Source organism: Pollachius pollachius (assembly GCF_949987615.1).
Source record: "Pollachius pollachius genome assembly, chromosome: 4".
Classification (NCBI taxonomy): Eukaryota; Metazoa; Chordata; class Actinopteri; order Gadiformes; family Gadidae; genus Pollachius; species Pollachius pollachius.
The window spans coordinates 25,642,666-25,667,180 of record NC_136937.1 but is presented as its reverse complement, the minus strand read 5'-3'; the positions used below and the strand labels follow the sequence as shown (position 1 = coordinate 25,667,180).

The 24,515-nt window shown below is 44.3% G+C and overlaps 1 protein-coding gene across 1 annotated transcript; it reads right to left on the bottom strand.

The window, feature by feature from the left end:
• Positions 1-1,338: 1,338 nt before the first annotated feature.
• Positions 1,339-23,436, bottom strand: LOC307074531 (uncharacterized protein). The gene is made up of 2 exons (XM_079734711.1): positions 7,315-23,436; positions 1,339-6,955 (listed from the first exon to the last, which is right to left on the bottom strand). The coding sequence occupies exon 1, from the start codon at positions 11,602-11,604 to the stop codon at positions 9,811-9,813; it is 1,794 nt and encodes a 597-aa protein (XP_079590837.1). The 5' UTR covers positions 11,605-23,436; the 3' UTR covers positions 1,339-6,955; positions 7,315-9,810.
• Between the last annotated feature and the right edge of the window lie 1,079 nt (positions 23,437-24,515).

The window sequence follows — 24,515 nt, the reverse complement described above, 5'->3', positions numbered from 1 at the left end:
AGAGGTGAGGATATCTTTAATGCTTTCATGGGATTCGTTAACGAGAAAAAACTGCCGCTCTTCAAGCTGATCTCCATCACAACTGATGGGGCGCCTGCCATGATGGGCCGCACCACTGGGTTCATTGCACTGTGCAAAGAAAGTGAATCTTTCCCAGATATCCTGAATTATCACTGTATAATTCACCAGCAAGAGTTGTGTGGAAAGATTTTAAATATGAAAGAAGTGATGGATATTGCAATGAAAATTGTGTGTTCAGTTCGGGCCAGGAGTCTGCAGAGAAGGCTTTTCCGTGCTCACTTGGAGGAGAATGGTGCTGAGCACACAGACCTGCTGCTCCACACGGATGTTAGGTGGTTAAGTAGAGGAAAATTTTTGGCCAGATTCACAGAGCTGTACTTCCTGAAGCTTTCAACACATGTGGATTACCATACAAAGCTAGAGGACCACCAGTGGCTTTTAGATTTATCTTTCCTCACTGATCTCACTTGCGAGCTCAATGAATTTAATTTAGAGCTGCAGGGTAAGATGTAATCAACATGATGAGTTCAGTAAACACGTTTAAAAGCAAGCTACAGCTGATGTCAAGCAGGCTGCAGCGTGGTAACCTGCGCAACTTCCCTCACATGCAAGCAGAACTACGTCAGGGTAAAGGTGTGACACAGCTTGACCGTGCACGTTATGAGGAGCGTGTTCAGAGCATCTCGTCAGAGTTTGAGAGGCGTTTTACTGACTTTGCATCCATCGAGCCTGTAGCCAGCTATTTGTGTTATCCATTCTCTGCAAGTATTGATGTTGGTGACATTGCCGCCAAAGTCAAATCACTTTTCGACTTTGAAAGCTCCGCTCTTGAGGATGAGATTCTGAAATTGCAAAATGACATTGAGATCAAAGCCAGATCAACATCCGCTCAACCAGGAGAGCATGCAGTGTTCTGGAAACTACTGTTGGAGGAGAAGTATCCCAATCTCAGAAGATGTGCCTTGAACCTGACAGCTCTTTTTGGATCAACTTATTTGTGCGAGTCTGCTTTCTCGCACATGACAATCATCAAGTCCAAGAACAGATCAACAATGACAGATGGCCATCTTGCAGCCTGCCTACGCCTTGCAACCAGCTCCTACACTCCTGACTACGAGAAGTTAGCCTCCTCCTCCCAATGCCAGGTCTCCCATTAAGGTAGGAAGTGATTTCCTTTTTTCTAACTCAACAGATCTACCTATTTTGTATCTGGTTATTTTTGTTTTGTCATATACTGTTCATATTAAGGTCAGTTATGGCTATTGCTCATCATGCAGATTGGCATGTGTGTGTCGAGAGAGAGAGAGAGAGAGAGAGAGAGAGAGAGAGAGAGAGAGAGAGAGAGAGAGAGAGAGAGAGAGAGAGAGAGAGAGAGAGAGAGAGAGAGAGAGAGAGAGAGAGAGAGAGAGAGAGAGAGAGAGAGCGCTACAGCACACTATCCAAACTGGCAACTGTGAGAGGAATTTGTTTGTGTGTGTGTTTGAAAGAGGGATGGTTTGTGATGTGATGTCTAGTGGTTGTGTGACAACAAGAAAAAGTGTTGTGAGGTTAGTTACTGCAGGCTGGGAACGATGTGTGTGGGTTTGCAATGTTGACACTAGACTGGTAGATCTCGGGAGGTTGGCTACTTGAAAAGTAGATCTTGGGTCAAAAAAGGTTGGGCACCCCTGTTGTAGACCAACTTCGGAAAACTGTAGTTCCACCATAGAGACGCTAGAGGTAAGCAATACTCTCCGTCGCGCAATGGCGTCGGTTAGGAAATGTGGAGTCGAATTCATTTTAAACAGCGCTGTCTTTTTCTATGTTCGAAAGGAAGCACCTTTTCATCTCTCCTTGACCCGATGACGTTTTCCACAAAGGTTAAGGAAAGGAGACATAAAGGTTAGGAGATTTGACTATTCGTAGAGGCCCATGCTCAATGGCGCAGGGCAACATCAAGGAGAGGTTTGCTTCCGCATCATGGGAGCCAGCGGCGCCCTAGTGCATGACGTGCCCGATGCAGAAATATTCTCGTTGTCTAGCATTGTAGCATCATAAGCGAGAGGTCTGTCTACACATCCCTCGGCGACTTTAAGTGATAAAAAGTCAACATAATGCCTAAAAACCATCAACGTCATTCATGTTAAGTAAAAGGAAAACCTCGGACACGAGAAGTTAACTGAGCTCTCTCTGATGCTGGGCCGAAACAACATTTGTTTCACTACGACTCCTTTCAGCTGCCCACCCCTCCTTCTCCTGCAAAAAATAAATAAATAAAATGGCTAATAAAACGCTTGTGGTGGCGTTTTGAAAGTGAAAACTTACATTTTATTAGTACATGGTATACAGATAATTATGAGCCTTTGATTGATATCCAGAATTTGTTTGCGGAGACACATTCCTGTTCCCCACTTGTATTGGAGTGAACAGAGATATCTACTTCTGGGCCCCTTGAATCGATGGACCCGTCCACAGCCCGCTTAAACAGCTACAATACCAGGCTTGGCCGCTAAGCACTGGTCGATTGCGGACGTATGCGCTGTTCCTGGGGACTTGGTTCCACAGCATTGAGAAGAGCCGTGTAATAAATAATATATTATTTAGATATAGAGCTCCGGGAGTGCTGCGATTCACTCTAGTCTGGACTGCAGGCAAGGAGTGAACGCTGATTGGCTGTTATGTTACGTCCCTCAGGGAGTGAACGCTGATTGGCTGATGATACCCCTTCAGAAACATTTATATAGAAATGAGAAGATAAAATGACCGTACCGTGATATAATATACGGCATTACCGTCTATGCCTCAAATCATACCGTGATATAAATTGTAGTCCATACCGTACAGCCCTCCTGCATACCTTACCTATCAATGTATTTCATCCAGCTGAATAGGGACAATTTGCTCATCTCAAAAAGTGACCCGCACCTCACAGACTTCCTCATCGTTTTCCCTCTGTGTTTATTACGTCGGCACTGCCTACAGAAGACAACACATTTCTTCATGATAAATATATATCTTAATTAATATTACTGAAGCTGAATTTATAACAAGGCATATCAGTAAACAAAGGAAGTCATTGATAAAAACCATACCAAAAAAAGAAAACTTACCACTGCAGTCCGTCAACGTTTGCGTTTTCCTTCAGTTTCATCCTCTTTTTGCAGAGTTTGCATTTTCTTTTGGCTTGAAGTAACTTCTTCTTTTGGAGCCATTTTATCAATTTAATTTATTTTTTTAAGTCTGTCTTCCCTCAATAAGACTGAGTACTTTAGCATGCAGGGTCATGATAACTTTGCATCAAACCCTCTTCCTGTCTTGCACATGTGCAGTTCTTACACGTGTCTCACAAATGGTCACAATGCACAAGAATAACTTGTTAATGGAGGCTCAGAGGAAGAGCAAACGGAAAAGTCAGCCTACAAGAGATCTTGTACTTGTAGAGAAAGCCATGATAGAATGTAAGTACATGCTTTAAAGTTATTTCATTATTAATTGAGAGTGTAATAATTCAGCCACATTGCTTAGCTTCCTAAAATGAGCTATTTGACATCGTACCACGTCTGTTCTAGCACATATTTTTTGGCCTCGCTAGCTAACCTTAACTAGGTCAAAAGACCTAGACCTAGTCTTAACTAGGTCAAAAGACTGATGGTTCAACCATTTATCTACTGTTAAATTAGGCGATATGCAATGAAAGTGTGGTCCAAGCTTTGAAATTGGACATGTAAAGTTATTCTGTTAGCGCCAGTTACCACATGTCTTTGAATAGTTTTTGGAGTTGTTTTAACTACTAAAAAACCCGAAGACTGCTACATTACACTGTTATAGTGCTAATACGGTAATACTTTTCTGTTTTTTTCTTTTCAATTTAGTCCATAGTTACAGTATGTAACGTTAACAACTGAATCTCTCAAACATGTCTTCTACACAATGCACTGCATGTGGAACCATGACAAATGAGTAGATTAAGGTTTTTCTTACATCAAAATGACATATGATCATACATATTATTACATATTATAACATTCAAGACAATGGATAATGTCATAGCCCAAAGTGAATAAAACCCTTATTTCTTAACTCTATATTATTAACTGTATACATTTTTTTAAGGTACCCATACAATTTTCAAATGAACAAAAGCGTCACTCTGTATGCATTCATCAAGATCTTTAATAAAGTTTTGAGCATCTTACACCAATGATGGCCAAAATAACCTAACAAACACACTACATATACAGTACAGATATAGGCACACGTTAAGGCCCATGGTGAAGACATGTCCCAATGTTAGGGGCCTTCAGATGCTCACACAATGCACACACTCATTCGAATCTATCTGCTGATAACACTCAGTCACAGCCCGGGGTGCTCAAGGCCAGGCAGGTGTTCTCGAGAAACCCCCACACCAGACTTGACACACACAACTCGCAACACACAATTCGCTAGAAGAAAACACATAAGACTGATACAATCTGAAGGACATTACGCTCATTTGAAGCAGAACCTCTAAAGAGGCGAAGCTCCGGACGACCTCAGCGCTGTTAGGGACTTGGACATTTTCGCTCGATCGATCTCTTACACTCTATAGCTCAGTATAACCTTTTTCACCTTACTAAATAAATCCGAGGCCCTCGTGCCGACAATTTTATCTCCTCTCCGTCTCAGTTTATCTGTTCAAGTAACTAGGCAGACTATTTTTCCCAACACCAACGATGCTTTCTGCGCTCCAAAATGTTACAGCGCCATCAGAATCGAGTCAGCGGGGACAATCTGAATAGCACAGTAGCCAAACTGCGGCAGAGTAAACAGGTAATTAATTATTTTTTATTTGAAATGTTAAGCATACTTAACAGATATACTCATATTCAATTGAATGTGAAATGTACAAAGTATAAATTATAATTGCTTAATGGACATGTAGTTGAGATTATACTAAGATCATTAACACATCATGCACTTGACATGGTTACATCCAGTGGTCGAGTTGTAAAAAAAAGCCAAGGTGGTGCACCACCAATTGTGTGTTGGTGGATTTGCGTTGCTCACGGGTTGGAATGAAAGGGAGAAAAGGGGACAGAGTTGCCTGCGGAAGCGATGTCTGAGATGCAGAGACAGCTTCACGCTACCACTTTCTTGTCTCGTACGGTGTGGAATGAGAGCTCGTGAAGGGACTATTGCGCAGGTGCGCAGCAAGCGTGCCTGCGTGCTTGCGCAATAGCATGCTGCCCGAGAATGCAGTATCGCTGTCAAATCTGTCCCTGGGAAAAGTAACGTTGCGCCGAATTGAAAAAGGAAACCGCTATAATGAAATAGCCGTAATATTTCCACATTAATTGATAAAATAACAGGGGATGGGAAGGGAAGATGGCTGTTTCAGAAGGGGGATAATTTTGATAATTTTAATTCCAAAGGGGGATGCCATCCCCCCTCATCTCGAGTGCTGGTTACATCCCTCCAACTATGGGCAAAAATTAGGTGTGACAAAATAAATCACACCATGGTGCCTTGTGATCACATTTTGATAAGTTATATGACAATACCAACTTTCATTTAACTCTTAGTACAACTGTGACATTGCCTACGTTTGTGATGGTGAGAATTTTTTCTTCAAGGTTAATGTTAACTGTTGTCATGATCAGTGTTGGTCAAGTTACTTGGACAAAGTAATTAGTTACTGATTACTTATCCAAGAAAGTAATCCAGTTACTTTACTGATTACTTATTTTCAAAAATAATTAGTTACTTTACTAATTTACTTTGCTTGGTTACTTTTCAAAAACACACTAGCTAGTTGTTTTTATTAGTCTCAATCTTTTTAACTATGCACATTGCAAACAAAAAAATGAATTAAATGCAACAATCTCTCATTTAAAGAAAATCGTTTTGGTGTGTATACACACCTTCATTCGAATAGATGTAAATAAAATACAGCAATAAAATAATTAAAACCAAAGTCTCTATTAACATTTGCATCTTTTAACAGTTGCAGTGCAGAGAGGAGTAATGCGTTTACCAAAACAGAAAATGCTGTTGCATGCCACATTTAGGCTGTTCTAATGTCAAAAAAGAGTATGTGTTTGAACTGTGTGTGTGTGGAAGGATGTGTTTCTCTGAGTGTGTGGATGTGAATGTCACTGTTTGTGTGTATGGAGGGGACTGCCGCTATGTTTGTGTGGGATTGAGGTTTGCTTCTACGTGTATGTGATGTGTGTGTATGTATGTAGAGGGATTTGTTAGTGTGTGTGTGTGTGTGTGTGTGTGTGTGTGTGTGTGTGTGTGTGTGTGTGTGTGAAGGGTAGTGCTTCTGTATGGGTGTGTGTGTGTGGAGGGGAGTGCTTCTGTATAGGAGTGTGTGTGTCTGGAGGGGATCTGACCCCTGTCATATGTCTGCAGGTTCAGGCAAGCGGAAAAGTGTGTGTGTTAGTCAAGTCTCATTTATGACAAGGCCCTATGTTTTTTTGTTTTCTTTCGGAGTGAAACAGTGGTTATACCGCATCAGCAGAAGCTTTTCAAACCTCCCAGCAGAGAGCCTGTTCCTTTTCGGGGAAAGCATCAATCCACCCTAACTGAACAGCCGTTCAACTGGTGCACTGGATGGAGTTGGAGAATTGTATTTCATGTACATCTTTTGGAGGTTTGGGAACTGATTTAGAATCTCAAGCTCATACCCAGACCTTAAATAGTCAGTTACTTCTTTTTCTGCTGAGAAGCTTTCTGTGGGTTGGTTCTCAAAATCAAAAAAGTCCATTTCAGCTGGGCTGGCTGGCAGTTGGGACACATTAGCATTGTCCGCTGCAGGAGCAACTTTACGACACTCTCTTATCAGAAGCTCCTTCACATGCTCTCTCCTAAGCTCATCTCTCAGCCATCTAAGTTTGAAGTTGGGACAAGTGGCCGTTGCAAGAAGTCCCTCTTGGGTATCCAGTACAGGATCAAAACAAATCTTGATGGCCTGTAAAATACAATACGATATAAATAAGAATATATTTATTTTTCTATATAATCTGCTATTTTAATTATTCTGTGATCTTAACTGACCTAAACCATCTCATGCCCTATCAATACTGTATGAGATTTAATTATCGTTGAGGTAATTTTGACCTCTTTATTTTAATCTTCTGTTGATGTTATGACTAATATTCATGATTAATGATGATCAATATCCCTGATATTGAACTGATATTTTAACTTTTATCATTTTAGTAATAGTGCTCACTGCTTAAAACAAACAAAGTGTAACATCTGTCCACCATGAATGGTATAATAAATTTAACAAAACCACCCAAATCAATTATCAAATAATAATCTTGCCTTTACAATGGCATCTGGAAGGCTGGCTGTCATGGAGAGGTCATCTTTCAGGGCAAGTGTCTTTGACATCAGGCTTGTGAGCGTTGGTAGTAAAGTCCCATAGGTGCACTCATCCCCTTGTAAGATGTCGAGTGCTACTGTCAAGGGCTTCATCACAGTGCAGTATTCTTGCAAAAATAGGTACTCCCTTTCATTAAGGCACTTGATTCCCAGTTTTACACACAGGGGATTCAGCTCGTTCATTGGAATTGTGATGATTCTGGAAATGGCCTCATACAGGGAATTCCACCTTACGGATGTGGGTACCATTAGCTTCCTGCGGCTGACTTCCTCCACCTGTTCAGAGGCCAATGTTGATCGACTTGCTTTAGTCCAGAGAGCGGTGCATTTTGCAATACTACTCCTATTTACAGCCTTGGTGTCTGCACAGGAATTTAGATGTTTGTCAACATCACTTGTTGAAATCAGATTAATTGTGTGTGATGCACATCTGTAGTGTGGAGGGAGGCTAAACTGTCCATCACCAGATGTTCTATGACATGTAAAAGTCGGTTCCTCGTCATCACCTGCTTCATCATTTTCAGATTCAGACTCCAAATTACAGGGCTGACATACTCTGAATGCTTTGGCAAAATTTGATGCATTATCCGTAACACTGGTAACAACTTTACTATGCAGTCGATATGATGAATGAATTTCTTCGATCGCTGCTCCAATTACATCATAGGTATGATGTAACAAAGTCTACATCTCCGAGTGCAGCCTTCAAATTACCCTCCATTATGTCGTATTCTCTCTCAAGGTATCCTGCAAATGACTTTCTCTGCGGCAGCTTGACACCGCTTTCGGTTGGTATTTTTTCTACTATGCGTCGGAATGAATCAGAGTCTACAGTGGAAATGGGCAACATGTCCTCGACAATATAGCCAGTGACAAGCTTCTTCAGTTCAGCGGCACTAAGTCCTGCCGCTGACGCTCTTAAGTCTATTTTCACCTGTTTAGCAGGAGAGGGTCCCTCTGTTGCTCCAGCAGTCATGTCGGGATTTCAGGGTGTCTCAGTGACGTTAATGTTTTTTACATCTTTTACCGAGTCAAACTCAAAGTAATGTCTGAACTTCCATGAATTAAATGCTCCATGTTTTCTCTCTTTCCCGCACGCCATGTCTTGCACACATGTGTCTGTTGTTTACTTCTAGACATCGCGCCGCTATAGGCTATGTCATTGTCACGAGACAGTCTCACAAAGCAAATACGGCAAAATCCCAAATTCTTTTACTGTCTATGGCAAAAATAACTCACGGTTTAGTAACGCAGGCTGCTTGCAGGAAAGTAAAAGTGATCGAATTACTATTTTTGCAATTGTAATCCCTTACTTTACTCGTTATTTGAAAAAAGTAATAGGATTACAGTAACGCCTTACTTCTAACGCGTTACTGCCCATCACTGGTCATGATAATGGAAAATCTAACTGAAATATAATACATTGATCAGGGAATACAATGTTGTTCGGGGAATACAATTTCAGATATTATTTAATGAAATATAAAAAGTTATGTGTACTGTCTATTAAGCAAAACAGCATCCAAGGTTATGTAGCTGTGGAGGAGTTGGGACTAAGTGGGCACTACAATGGTGCATGTGTCAACTTGCAGTCTGACATAAGAGCCAAAAAAAAATGCATCAAGGACTGGAGTATCAATATTCTCATAAATACTTATAAGTCCAATATACATCATCCAGCCTTAGTAAATACCAGTAAACAGTTACTTTTCTATGTAAACATTGTGGCAACCCGTTTCCCCGATTGTCAGATACCCGGTAGGAATTACACAAAAAGCAGGGGTTCAAGCCGCAGCCGGCGTTTATTTCACGAGTATAAATAGTCTGTATACTCGTGCAAGGTCTCCGTGAGCCTCTAGCTCGCCGGTGTGGTGCGGAATCCCTACGTGTCGCTTCGCCCTTCTCCCGGTCTAGCGAGTACTCCCGCCGTGTCACTTGCCCGGCGCTGTGCGGAATCCCTCCGTGGCACTTCCTCGTGGTGCGGACTCTCTCCGTGGCACTTCCTCGTGGTGCGGACTCTCTCCGTGGCACTGCCCCGCTGGTGCGGACTCTCTCCGTGGCACTTCCTCGTGGTGCGGACTCTCTCCGTGGCACTTCCTCGTGGTGCGGACTCTCTCCGTGGCACTTCCTCGTGGTGCGGACTCTCTCCGTGGCACTTCCTCGTTGGTGCGGACTCCCGCCGTTGCACACCCTCGTGGTGCGGACTCTCTCCGTGGCACTTCCTAGTTCGCCCGGTCTGGTGCGCCTTTTAAACCCGGCTTCTGTTCCTTCCCTTCCTCCGGCCAGGTGTCCCTGATTGCGCTGATTGGGGGGAGAGACGTGGTGCTCTCTGTCGCCGGCTGGAGGTTGGCGACGGTAAACCCGGTCTACTGAGTGTCCTCGGACCCGCCCGGTCCGAGGTTCAGCGGCGGGATGCCACACTCCTCCACCGCTTGCTCAGGCCCCTGGTCGTCGGTGAACCCGCTCAGGCAGGCATCCCGGCGTGACAGGGCGTCGGCGTTCCTGGCTCCGGCCATCCGCTTCAGGGGGGCGTGGTTGGTGACCAGGATGACCTCCCTCCCTAGGAGATAGTACCTGACGCTCTGGAGGGCTGGGAACCACCGCGTTACTCGAGCGTTGGCGTCCCTGGCTCCGGCCATTCACTTCAGGGGGGCGTGGTTGGTGACCAGGATGACCTCCCTCCCAAGGAGATAGTACCTGACGTTCTGGAGGGCTGGGAACCACCGCGTCACTCGAGCGTTGGCGTCCCTGGCCATTCACTTCAGGGGGGCGTGGTTGGTGACCAGGATGACCTCCCTCCCTAGAAGATAATACCTGGTGTTTCGGGGGCCCCGGAACCACCGCGTCACTCGTGCGCCAGTGTCCCCGGCTCCGGCCATCCGCCCCAGGGGGCCGCGGCCGGCGACCAGGACGACCTCCCTCCGCCCTCCACCGGCTCCGGGCCCGATCGGCCCACCCGCGGCCCAACGCGATCTGCCGCAGCGGCCCAGCGGTCGACGCACCCCTGGGGCCGGGGTCCCCGGCCACCTCCATCAGGTCGTCGTCGCCATCGCCGTGGCCCGTGGGTCCAGAGGGGACCAGGCGGTCGTCGGCACTCCCGTCGGGATCCGGAGGCCCCACAGGTCCACCTGTCCCACGGAGGCCGTCCCCATCCACGTCCAGCGTGACGGCGTCTCCGCTGGGGATCGACACGGACAGGCGATCGTCCTCCGCCCCTCCAGCGGAGTCCCTTGCTCCGACCGACGTCCCCGCCACCTCCGTCTCCGCCTCCGCCCTGGTGCCGACGCCGGCCCCTGGCTCGGCCCCGAGCCCCGGCTCCAAGTCGGCCCCGAGCAGCGCCACGGCCCCCGGCGAGGCCCCTGTCGCGGGCCCGGCGTCGATGTCGGCCCCCGGATCGGCCTCGAGCTCTGGCTCCGAGTCGGCCTCGAGCAGCGCCACGGCCCCTGGTTCCGGTGAGGCCGCGGGCTCAGCCTCCTCTATTCGCCCTCCAGGGGGCGACGGAGGCCTGGTGGCCCCGTAGGCCTGTTGAGCTCCCCTCACCCCTCTGCGGGGTGGTTCTCTCCGGCTCCGGAGTTCACGCGCCGGGTCCTGTAGCCGGTGGAAGATCGGGCAGTCCTTCCCGATTAGCAGCGGCACCGGTAGGTGGGGTACGATCCCTGCCCGCGTCGTGAATACCCCGTGCTGGGTCCGGATGACGACGTGGCAGGTCTCGAACGTCCGGGTGTCCCCGTGTATGCAGGTCACCTCTATGGGCGCGCCCTCCTTCCCGCCCGCCAAGTCGGGGCGGAGGAGAGTGACCACGCTGCCGGTATCCACGAGGGCCTGCGTGTCCTGGGTCATTACCCGCGCCGGTATGGTCGGGCTTCCCGTTTTCCCCTGCGCCCAGCAGGTCGCTCGCATGCATGGCTGCGTCTGCTGCCGGCGTGGCTCGTCTCGCGGCCCCTCCTCCCACGGCCTCGTCTCCCGCGGCCTCGTCTCCCGCGGCCTCATCTCGGGCCGCGTCGTCTCTAGCGGCGTCGTCTCCGGCTGCATCGGGGCGGCGGTCGCGGCGGCGAGTTCGGTGAGCCGTAGTACGGCCTCGTAGAGGAGGGCCAGACTCTCCCTGGTCTCCCACTGCTGCTGCTGGGCGGGCGTCGCCGCGGTCCCATCCGGGTTCTGCATGCCGGCTGAAGGGGGTTCCCTCACAAACCCGGCCCGTAGCGCGGTCGAGTTGCCCGCATCCTCCACCATATGTGGCAACCCGTTTCCCCGATTGTCAGATACCCGGTAGGAATTACACAAAAAGCAGGGGTTCAAGCCGCAGCCGGCGTTTATTTCACGAGTATAAATAGTCTGTATACTCGTGCTAGGGTCTCCGTGAGCCTCTAGCTCGCCGGTGTGGTGCGGAATCCCTCCGTGTCGCTTCGCCCTTCTCCCGGTCTAGCGAGTACTCCCGCCGTGTCACTTGCCCGGCGCTGTGCGGAATCCCTCCGTGGCACTTCCTCGTGGTGCGGACTCTCTCCGTGGCACTTCCTCGTGGTGCGGACTCTCTCCGTGGCACTGCCCCGCTGGTGCGGACTCTCTCCGTGGCACTTCCTCGTGGTGCGGACTCTCTCCGTGGCACTTCCTCGTGGTGCGGACTCTCTCCGTGGCACTTCCTCGTGGTGCGGACTCTCTCCGTGGCACTTCCTCGTTGGTGCGGACTCCCGCCGTTGCACACCCTCGTGGTGCGGACTCTCTCCGTGGCACTTCCTAGTTCGCCCGGTCTGGTGCGCCTTTTAAACCCGGCTTCTGGTCCTTTCCCTTCCTCCGGCCAGGTGTCCCTGATTGCGCTGATTGGGGGGAGAGACGTGGTGCTCTCTGTCGCCGGCTGGAGGTTGGCGACGGTAAACCCGGTCTACTGAGTGTCCTCGGACCCGCCCGGTCCGAGGTTCAGCGGGGGGATGCCACAACATATAGTGGATTAAAGAGTTCCAGAGAACAAAGAGAAGCCCCCAGTAATCTCCGATGTTGGGGGATTCTTCCTCTGTGCTTTACCATACCTGCATTGGTGGTAGAGGTCCACAACTGGAGCTCAATTTGACATTTTGGACCTTAAAACCATTACATATATTCAGTATACTTTTGCCAACACTATTACGAATTGCTTTTTTCTTTCTCCTCTTGAAGCTGTAGTGTGCTGCAGTGATGGGTCTGACTTTGAGTCAGACACAGTACACCAGCCTACTTAAAGAGTAGCAGCTCAAGGTAAAGTTGTGTTGTCACATTGCATTACATTTCCATTTTATGTCCTGCTGTCACTGTTTTTGATTATGTGCTATTAAGTCGTGCATAGTACACCAGAAAAACCAAAAGATAAAATACCCTGAGTCCAATTCACCTTGTGTGATTGAGTGCATATTAATCAAAGGTCTATGTTAGCACTTTCACAATGCACTGAAAACCCATTGACCACCAACATCTGGCTTTTGTCTTTAATGTTAGATTGTATAATCGGCCTATACTCCTCTGTGTCAGATTACTTTGCTGTAGTTACAAGTAACTGGTTCTGATCAGTTCTGATGTAAACACTGTAACACAGCACCCCAGTGGATAGGGGTGAAACAATATATCAATATGTATTGAACAGTACAGTACACACGCGACTGTGACTGCCGTAACACAGAACCAAATTTGCACACGCAATTTCCACCGAGAAACCTTAAGCTCCAACAGCCATTTCATCGTTGAAGCGCAGCAAACAAGAAAACGTTGTCTGGAAGATAAAGCTGGAGAATGGAGGAACCAACTGTCTGAGGGTCATCAATAATGAAAAGTATTTAAATAAACAGTATTAGGATTTATTGGCATCTGATGGTTTTAAGTTAAAAAAAAAGGAAAGACACCAACCCCTACAGATTTTCTCATCTACGATTGCTTGCAGAGTCCACATATCTTTGCTGAAGTAAACAATTGCATCACCAGTAACAGTAATTTGGCTTCAAAACATTTCAATAACCATACCATATAAGACAGGCACCACCAAATGGTGGGCCGGGGCCGGACCTAGACACCATACCATCCCTCAGTCTGATCAAACACCCTGACAGGACAGGCTACTGCCTACCATTCTCACTGAACAAGAAGAGAACGTGGAGGGGTGGGATTGAGGAGGAAAAATGTTAAAATGTTTTGAGGTTGTTTATTGGGGGCCAAGCATTGAATTTGTATCCCTTCTTATTTTACCCTAACCATCTTTTTTTATTCTACCATTGAAGTCCATGGCAACCCATAGAAGTGTATGTTGAAAAGTAATGAAATTCGGTACAATGGTAGATAGTTGTGCTAGGAGGCCATGGCGTGAATTTCATGTTGATTGGGCAAAAGGTAGCACTTTAGCTAACAGGAGGAGGCAGTACATGATGCCAAAGGTGTGCTGCAGAGACCTCATTGTTTACTGTACATTGTATGGCCTGAACAGCCAGGAACTCGCAGATCTTTTCATCCGTTATTATTAATTATACACTTTGATACAGGGGCATTTGGGCATAATGTAAAATACTTTTGAGTTTCACTTTTGACTTGTGATGGCAGCTAACAAGAGATGGTCACAGCTAAGGGCTGCATGGCAGTTTAGAAAAAAATGATAGTTTTTGTCTTGCAGCCTCTATTTTTATTAAGGTGGAAGCATCTGATTGTTTGTCCTTTCTATGCCATCCCAAAAATCAATCACTCTACCCTAAAGTGGAGGAGCCCATGTGTACATTTAAGTAAAACACTACAGTGATTGGGAGTGAGTGATAATTTGAATAGCTACAGCACCCTCCAATGGATATTTATAGCGCAATTGCGGTCCAAATCCACAATCATTTTGAAACGGTTAAACGACTACACAGTAAAATTTCGGTTCTGTAAACGTTGAGAGATTTTCAGAAATGTTCACACCCCTATTGGTAACACTAGTAACGTGCTTGTCGTCTTGCTTGTTTCAGCTTTGGCACTTGCAAATAAAGAGGCAGAAGTGACAGCAGCACCCTCCTTGCAAGAGTATTGAAAAATCCTCCACCTCCTCATCCTCCTCCTACAGTTCCTCCTCTTCCTCATCATCTTCAGAAAGAGGGGAGAAGAAGAAGAAGAAGAAGAAGAAGAAGAAGAAGAAGAAGAAGAAGAAGAAGAAGAAGAACAACAACGACAGCAAGAGAAAAAAAGGGAAGAAAGGAAACAAACACCATGATAGGAAAGAGAGGTACGTTGGCAACCAGGGGGTAAGGCGGGGTACATCTGTGGTGTACTACAGATATCACCTTTGAAATGCCTAACCCAGTCTTTGTTCCAACTTCAGATATTACTGGCCACTGTATAAAAAGGAAAAGCCTGCCTACAAATGCTATGTTATGGATCAATAACAGCTGTGGAATCACTGCCTTAGGTTAAGGAACCTTAGTTTACACTGCCTCAAGTTACAATGTTTGAAATGTTGACACAAGGATTAAAGGTTTCAGGGTTATCTGCAGGTTCTTCTAGCTTCCCCTGCTTCACAACATAGGGCTGCACAGGACAACCACTTTAGACTGCGCGGCATTGAGTCTATGCAGTGTGTGGCTTGGTAAGTGAGGAGGCACGGACTACAGTGAATTGTATGACAGACTGACCATTGCTTAGTGCAGGGGTTCCCAAAGTGGGGGTCGGGACCCCCCGGGGGGTCACAGGACGCCGAGGGGTGGGTCGCGGAATGATTTCCATGAATCAAATAATAAAATCAATTATAATAAAAAAATAATAATAAAAAAAATAATAATAATAAAATAAATTTGGAAAAAATAAAATACAGAAAAATTCAGCCATAGTTGTAAAAATTATGAAACATGGTAGTTAAAATTTAAATAAAACTACAGATTTTCCTCCTGAGGTGATTACGACAGATTAACGATAGCATCATTTGCAGATGTCAGGTCACTTTACGGCTCCACAGTAAACATCACAAAGCGGACCAGTAGATTTTCTCTGAACTAGCTCATTGATGATTTTTTGATGATTTTTCAAAATGAAACGTTGGTTAATACCGAGCAAAGAAAAGACAGAGAGGCCAGCGGAGGAGGCAGAGAAGCTAGCGGAGAGGGCAGAGAGGTCAGCGGAGGAGGCAGAGAAGCCAGCGGAGGAGGCAGAGAAGCTAGCGGAGAGGGCAGAGAAGCTAGCGGAGAGGGCAGAGAGGTCAGCGGAGGAGGCAGAGAAGCCAGCGGAGAGGGTAGCAGAGGAGAGCGGAGAATCGCCTTGGCCATCGACCTCTGGCGCGGGAAGAGGTGCCCGCCATAAGGGGGTCCCCATAAGCAGTCTGATCAGCCTTCCTCCAAGTGTCGCAAGTATCGAGAGGAATATTTACAGTATGGATTCACATGCGTCGTTGTCAACGAAATACAACATCCCCAATGTGTAGTGTGTACAGAGGTGCTTGCACATTGGAGCCTAAAGCCCATAAAAATGCTCAGACACATGAAATCTAAGCACCCCTCTCTTCCCGCTAAACCGCTAGATTTTTTCCGCAGAAAGGAGAAAGAGTTGCAAGGCCAAAAGAAAATCCTAATTAACCAAACAACAATCCCAATCAAAGCTCAAAGGGCTTCATATGAGGTGGCATATTTAATTGCACAGGCAAAAAAGCCACACACAATCGGGGAAACACTAATAAAACCAGCTGCCATCGCTATGAGTTGCGCAATGCATTGGCATAAACTGGCCCGTGAGCTGGAATCAGTGCCGCTGTCTGACGGGACCATTTCCCGGCGCATCACCGATATGGCACAGGACATAAAGAGTCAGCTGATTGACAGAGTGAAGAAAGGGAAATATGCTTTACAGTAAGACAAATCCACGGATGTATCAAACTGTGCCCAGCTGCTTGTTTTCGTTAGATATAGTTTTGATGGAAAACTTAACGAGGACCTGCTATTTTGCGCCCCGCTGGAGGGAACATGCAAAGGCGAGGACATTTTCACAAAACTTGACAACAAACTGAAAGAAGAGGGACTGTCTTGGGATGAATGCATCGGTGTGTGTACAGACGGTGATGCAGCAATGCTGGGGAAAAAGAAAGGACTTAAAGCAAGAGTCTTACAAGTGGCGCCCCACATAAAATTCACACACTGTATTATAAACAGAGAGGCTCTTGCGAGACACATTAAATCGCGTCCACTCAACACCAGGCTGTTTGCCACTCTCTGCAACGAACTGGGATCGCAGCATGAGGGCCTGCTGTTCCACACAGAAGTCAGATGGCTTTCGCGGGGAAATGTTCTCAGCCGCCTGTTTGAGCTGCGGGACGAGGTGCGCTTATTTCTGATGGAGCATGGGTCCCAGCTCGCTGACCACCTGACTGACCCTGACTGTTTAACAAGGCTAGCGTATCTGTCTTGCATTTTTGACAGACTGAATGGACTTAACCTGTCATTGCAAGGTGAAAACACAAGCATCATGACAATGAGTGATAAAATCCATGCATTCAAGAGAAAAGTGGATCGCTGGACTGCACGAGTTGGAATGGGCAGGATTGACATGTTTTATGAGCTAGACGAATTCATGGAAGAAAATGATCTGAGTGTTCACATTGTGAAGACGTCTATAACTACCCACCTTCAAGCCCTGCTGGAACACTTTGACAAGTATTTCCCTGAGGAAACGGCTCCGGAACAATATGACTGGATAAAAATCACAATTCACTGTAACCACCGCAAGTCATCTGTCAGCCGGCGTGGAGGAGGCACTGATTGAGCTTTCATGTGACCGCACTTTAAAAACAGATTTTAATTCCAAGACGCTTGCTGAGTTCTGGATTTCAATCGAGAGGGAATATCCACAGCTGTCTAAGGCCGCGATGGACGTACTGACTCCACATACCTGTGCGAAAAACTTTCTCTGCACTGACATGTAAAAATAAATACAGATCACGTCTAAATGTGGAGGATGATCTCCGTGTGACCGTCTCCACAATTAAACCGAGAATGGACTTGCTGTGTTCCGCGCATAGCGCGCATCCATCTCATTAGATGAGATTAATGCTGAAACATAGTTGCCAGCAACAATGTACCTATGTTTACAACAGTTTGTGGATATTACCCTGACTGAGATATTCTTCTGTTCAAATGGAAATGAAAGTAATGTTTCAAAGTTAAGTTTGCACATGACAGCAATACTGTGCACTCATGTTACATGGATATTATTTTGACTGAGGTATTCTGCTTTTTATCAAACAGTAAATTTCTATATGTAAAATCATAACAGGCTGCTCTGTTCTTTTGTGTTGTCGTTAAGCCCGTGTTTGGATAAGCCTAGTGGGTATGGCCTGTGCACACATTTTATTTTAATTTTTCAGTTACATCTGGGGATAGTGGGGGTCGCCAGTCTCTGGCACCTTTATTTTGGGGGTCGCGGGTTGAAAAGTTTGGAAACCCCTGCACTAAACGATATAATTTACTTATTCTACCACTTATCTAAACTATACAGTACTTCCACTTTACTCTCTAGTTGTGCTATTTGATTTATAATAACCTACTGTTAAGAGTACAGATAATACTACTCGAATAAACAGTACACTCACAGTACTATTGATACTACTGGAAATGACAATTCAATAATTATTATTATTATACCTCTCTCCATTCATTACACTAGAATGTAATTGAGGACTAACTTGCCACTATGTAACACTAATACAAGAATAGTATTAATACTAGTAAACCCCTAACCAACTGCACTACCAGTTAATATGTTTATAATTTTGAATAACGGTGGTAGAAACGGCCGCCATTTCGGAGCTACATGCTGTCAACGAGGACCTGTATGACCAGCTGAGGGACACTTGACCTATTTTCTGCTAAATGTCATCTGGAAATACTTGGCAGGAACCTTCAGAGTAAGGTTACTGAAAAAGAAGCAATGGGGAACTGTTGCAGATCGGTAAAGCCCATTTACCGATAAAGAAGAGAGCAGGTTTTTGTTTTGTTTTTAGGGTGCCTTTTTTTTGTTCTATTTTAAAATGCCTTTTTTTGTTTCTGTTTGTGTTTTCAATTGCTATTTTTTTCTATATTATCCTGTGATGTTATTATGTTATAATTTTTTAACTAAAGTGGCTGTAGATCCCTCATTGTCATCAACAGTGGTTTGGGGTTTCATAACTAACCCTAACGTAAGAATGATTCAGAAAGCTTCACTACTGGTAAACAAATGATTCAAAAAGCTTAACTACTGGTGAACGAATGGTTCAAAAAGCTTAACTACTGGTGAACGAATGGTTCGCGAAAGAGTAACAACTCAGTATGATGCATTACTTTACATGAAGGTACACAAAAAGCTTCACTACTGGTAAACGAATGATTCAAAAAGCTTAACTACTGGTGAACGAATGGTTTGCGAAAGATGCATTACTTTACATGAAGGTACACAAAAAGCTTCACTACTGGTGAACAAATGATTCGAAAAGCTTCACTACTGGTAAACAAATGATTGAAAAAGCTTATCTACTGGTGAACGAATGGTTCAAAAAGCTTAACTACTGGTGAATGAATGGTTCGCGAAAGATGCATGACTTTACACTAAGGTACCAAAAAGCTTCACTACTGGTAAACGCATGATTGAAAAAGCTTAGCTACTGGTGAACGAATGGTTCGCAAAAGATTAACAACTCAGTATGATGCATTACTTTACATGAAGGTACACAAAAAGCTTCACTACTGGTAAACAAATGATTCAAAAACCTTAACTACTGGTAAACGAATGATTCATAAAGCTCCACTACTGGTGAACGAATGGATCGTGAATGAGTATCAACTCATCAGTCAGATCCAGCTCTACCAGTTGATCCAGTGTGGGACCCAAGCCAGCCATCGACAGCTCTTGAAACCAAGGGCGGCAGGTTTAAAGCGTGCCCTGCAGCGGTGGAAATTGCTTTTAAGCCTTCAACATTACTAATGCCACACAATAAACCTTAAATGTGAATATTAATGTATGTATTGTGTGTATGTATTGTGAATATCTTTATTAAAATATGACAATCATCCCGTCTGTGCCCTGTTAATTTAATAACTAATTGTGAAATCCCAGGAAAATTCAGTTGCTTTCATAATCAATTGGTCAGTTTGCTAATTCACAGAATGATTAATTAATACAGTATCCCCTAGTCTGTTTACCAGTAACTCCTCAGTAGTTACTGAGTAACTGTTACTTAGGGCCCTGTTAGGGCCCCAGTTAGGGCCCTGGTTGTTCATCATTTGTTACTCAGTAACGAATACAGTAGTCCCCTAGTCTGTTTACCAGTAACTCCTCAGTAGTTACTGAGTAACTGTCACACTGCCCCGTTAGGGCCCCAGTTCGGGCCCTGGTCGTTCATCAATCGTTACTCGTTCATTCCTCAATAACTACCCACGTTTTTGCGTACCTTATTGTAAAGTGTTACCCTTTAGCAAAGTATGTATGCTTTCTACTTACACCATTAACACAAATGGACAAAACAAGTCCCATCAGTGAACTTCGATCTGTTACAAAGAGGTCTGATAACTCGCTTTCTATTTATACCAACAGCCCATGTGTCGTAGCGTAACTGCAGATTTATGTTGTTTTGTTTTCCTTCTCCACCTCTCTACCAGATCCTGTTCTTAGACGTTGCCCCTGACCTCACAGATCCTGCTTGCAGTCTCTTCACCCCGCTCACCTGAGCGATCTTGTCACTCTCCCCGCCTTCACCACATTGGGCCCTATTTTAACCGCTGAAATGCTAGTGAGAAGCGCCAAGCGCAAGTAGCTTTGTGGGCGGTTCTATGGTGATGTTGCTATTTTACCGGCTCATAAATTACTCTTGCGCCCGGCGCAAATCTAAAAAAGGTTGGTCTGAAGTAGCCTAAAAACCCGTAGTTGTGGTTTGGCCGTAACGTGCAATAAACCAATGAAAGTGCCATCTCCCATCCCCTTTAAGAGCCATGAGCGCATTTGAATCTGACGAGTTGATATTTTGACAGCGCGTTTGCAGTCTCCCATGAGACAGATGCATGACCACATGAATTTTAAACTTCAAATGGCTCAGTTTATGGCCAAATAGTATGGCCTAATTCACACATGGAATATTGTTTTCTTCCACAACTTCAGAAACACAGTCCTCGAATACATTTTGACAAATAAAACTCAACACACATATGATATGTGGTAACTGTGGTTCTATTTAATCATATACGCAATAAATTAACAAACATCGTTTGTCATCAGGATTGTATGCATTATCGACTTGTGTTCCTAATATGCATGTGTCCCCCCGTTAATATACATTGCCATGGACTGTATTATGCATTACGTGTTTAGTTTGCGTGTGTTTAAACGGATGGACGCACACACGCGCACCCGCTTTCATTAATTATTTTTCACATACACACACGCGTGCCCGCATTCATTCATTCTTTTTAACACTCACTCGCGGTAAAACAATGTTTTGTCATGATCAAATACTCGTCAATCCTAAAAGTTATGGGCTTGTACACAATGTCTGTGTCAAGAAAATATGCGTTTGTTGTACGGTGTTTTCAGATGCATTGATTTAAAAGTACAACTTATTACCTCTGTATCAGCTGTTCTTTCCCAAATAATTTACCAAGAATGTGTGGCTAGGTAGATGAGAGAAGCAAAGTGTCTGCGCGAGGTGCACAAGCAACATTATGCATGCGCCCTTACAATTATCAGAGTTGGGGATCGAGCCCAGATCTGCAAATCCAAAGTTCTACTCTAAACCCAGTGAACAAAAGGGAAGGGTATAGACTCAAGTGCAGAGAGGGTTAACTGAAGTGTTGTTGTATTATAACGAAGTCTTTGGGCAAAAACACAGAAGATCACAAAATTCCAAAGCGAGGGCAAAATCTAAAAAGGGCAAAAAGTCCAACAGAGAAGGCAAAATGTTAACTCAAAAACAAGTAAATCTTCGTCAAAAAGACAAAAGTTCAAAACGTCATACCAGAGGGGCAAATCCAAGTGGGCAGTCGAGAGAGCAGGCAAGCGGTCAAAACACAGAGAATCAATGAAATAATGTAATGTCCTATACAAGACTTAGCTTAGGTCAGGTCAGAGTACAAACGTGGCACACCAAAGACTAAGCACTGAACATAGGCAAAAGCAGGGCTTAAATACATGGCTTAATTGGTCATGTGACAGGAGCAACAAGACACAGGTGACAGGAGTAATTGACAATGCAAGGAAACAGAAAATACTTAAATAACACATGCACGGCCACTAGATGCCGCCAAAGTCCAAAGTTCAAAAAACATTCAAAACCATGACAAAAATAGCATCTGAACAACACGCCACTGACTTTATACCAGGTATTTCCTGGTTTGTGGCGCAATTGTGGTGCCCCTTGGGGCACAAAATCATTCCCTAATTTACAGGCGCGTGGCGGTGGAGGGAAAAGAACGCTCTGCGCAAGTTGCAAACTAGCAACGACACATGCGCTGGTGTAGAAAGTCAATTGCGCCGGATGCAAGATAGAGCCCATTGCTTCATCAGTTTCTCCCTATATATACTAGTTAACTTCCTTTGTCTGTTTGTTATATTTTCCATGTTTCCTTGTCATGTTGTCCCTCTAGTTATTAATCTTTTCCAAGCCAGTTCGTGTAACTGAGATTATTCATTTATCTATATCAAAAGCCTTTTTAGCATAAATGCCACTAGCACGCTGTTTAAGGTATGTTGTTGTATCTTTTTTATGATTGAGAAAATGTAGAATTTTGCATGGGGTGATGGTTTCAAGATAATGTTTGCCTTGTACCTACATTCTTCCAGGTGTTGTCTATCTTAGACCCCATGGGTTAGCATCCGGCCATTATATTTGTGAATTTTTTTTATTGAATGATCACATATATATAATAACAAATATAAAATATATATATATATTTATATATATATATTAATATCATTTTATATTAATGATGAAAGGCTAATATTACTGGCATCCGACTTCAACAATTACATGTTCAATTTTATCAACTGAAGTTGCGCACACACACACTGTGTGTGTGTGTGTGTGTGTGTGTGTGTGTGTGTGTGTCACACACACACACACACTTTAATCTCCTGGTTTCGGAAGGTCTTTAAAAGGAAGTCAGTAAACAAAGAAAGGTATAAATAAACCACATTCTATTCACTTAAAACATGACACTTGTGACTCATTGAGGTTTGACATTTACATTTACATTTAGGGCATTTAGCAGAAGCTTTTATCCAAAGCGACTTACAATAAGTGCATTTGTTACAATAAGTACATTTGTCATAAGAAGTGAAACAATATATCGCTGTCGGTACAGTAAAGATGTTCATAGAACCAAGTGCAAGTATTACAATCGCTAGGCTAACCCATTCCCCGTGTAAAGCAACGATAGCAGCTACTGTAGATGCTACACAATTAAGTACCTTCAATAAGTGCAATGTGCAAGTGCCAGGACGTACAACATTCAATGAGTTTGATTAATATACAGCAATATATGGCAAGGACCGCAAAGCCTGGACAACTGCATGTTTGTTGTTTAAATGGATTCACGTTTTGTGAAATCCATATTGTTTTTTCCGTTGAATTGAAATCATGGATTGAACTAAAATCATGGATAAAAAGGACATAGCCGTTGATTATGGCTCAATTAAATTTTTGAATTCAACAGCAACCAATACAAGGGCACAAATCCATGATTATTACTCATCCCTAATAAGATTGAGCTCTGATGTAAAATTAATAAAGGGTTCCGAACTTAACATCAGCATTCATGGCGTCGCTGCATGTGGTAAAGTTTCCACATGAGCACAGCCCAAAAGCCTTTTGGTCTCAACCTTTGCTCCCTGTCAGAGATCTTTCTTTTGGTCTCCAATTTTTTGTGATTCAAACTCACCTGTTCAGAGTTCATCTCGACTCTGCATAGAAACCAATGCACAGCCACCATTGAATGTTGTACGTCCTGGCACTTGTAAAAGGTACTTAATTGTGTAGCATCTACAGTAGCTGCTATCGCTGCTTTACACGGGGAATGGGTTAGCCTAGCGATTGTAATACTTGCACTTGGTTCTATGAACGTCTTTACTGTACCGACAGCGATATATTGTTTCACTTCTTATGGCAAATGTACTTATTGTAGCAAATGCAATTATTGTAAGTCGCTTTGGATAAAAGCGTCTGCTAAATGCCTTAAATGTAAATGTAAATGTAGTTTGAAAGATAAAGACAGAAGGAAAAATGCTATGATTTTGGCCATTGTGGCTGTTATTAAACAGCATCTATCTTTGTTCATTGACAAGTGCAAATAGATAAGGCAGCTGTAGCATACCTTAAAGGATGAGAAAATGAGATTTAAGAAATAAATGACTTCCTTGAGAAGTCGTCTGTGTCATTGGGGATGATAATGAGAAGCCAAATATAAACTATGAGCAAACAGTGTTTGGTTTGGTATTATGAATAGACATTTCCAACTTTTACACTCAATAACTATAATTGTGGATCAATAGAAAAAGTGAGTGTGTGTATGTGTTTGTGTGTGCTTGTATATGTGTGTGTGCGTGTAGACATGTCAAAAACACATCTATATCTCTCCCTCTTTTTCAATGAGACAGAGACAGACAGACAGACGACAACACAATACAACAAAATAACAAAATAACCAAACCAAACACTAACTCTCTCCAACCCTGTTTTCTATAATCACAGCCCACATCAACGGCCAATGGCTACACGCTGAGAGCCATGACATAGTTTTCATTTCAGGCCTGACTGCAATCACACAAATTCATTCAGAAAAATGATGCACTTTGGGAGTAGGCTGAGAGAATCACACATGTTAGTGTTTTTACCATCTACTAAAACGCTATTTCTGTTCCCTTACTTCTTATGAGCCATGACCACCATACCCTGGAGCGGGGACAACAAACCATGAACACAACAACAACAACAATGACAAGGAGACTTAATATGGAGTTGTCTTTTTGGATGCAGGAATCAATAGCCAAGTGTCACGAACCCACTGGTATATTGAAAACAGCTCTATGTCTATGCAGGAGTCAAGACACATAAATGGTAGCAAACCACAGCTGGCAGGCAACTAGCTTCCGACCACGTGGGTAGGGACTCACCTGGGTTCCTGGTGAGCTCTGGGCCCCATTTCCCGAAAACGATGGAT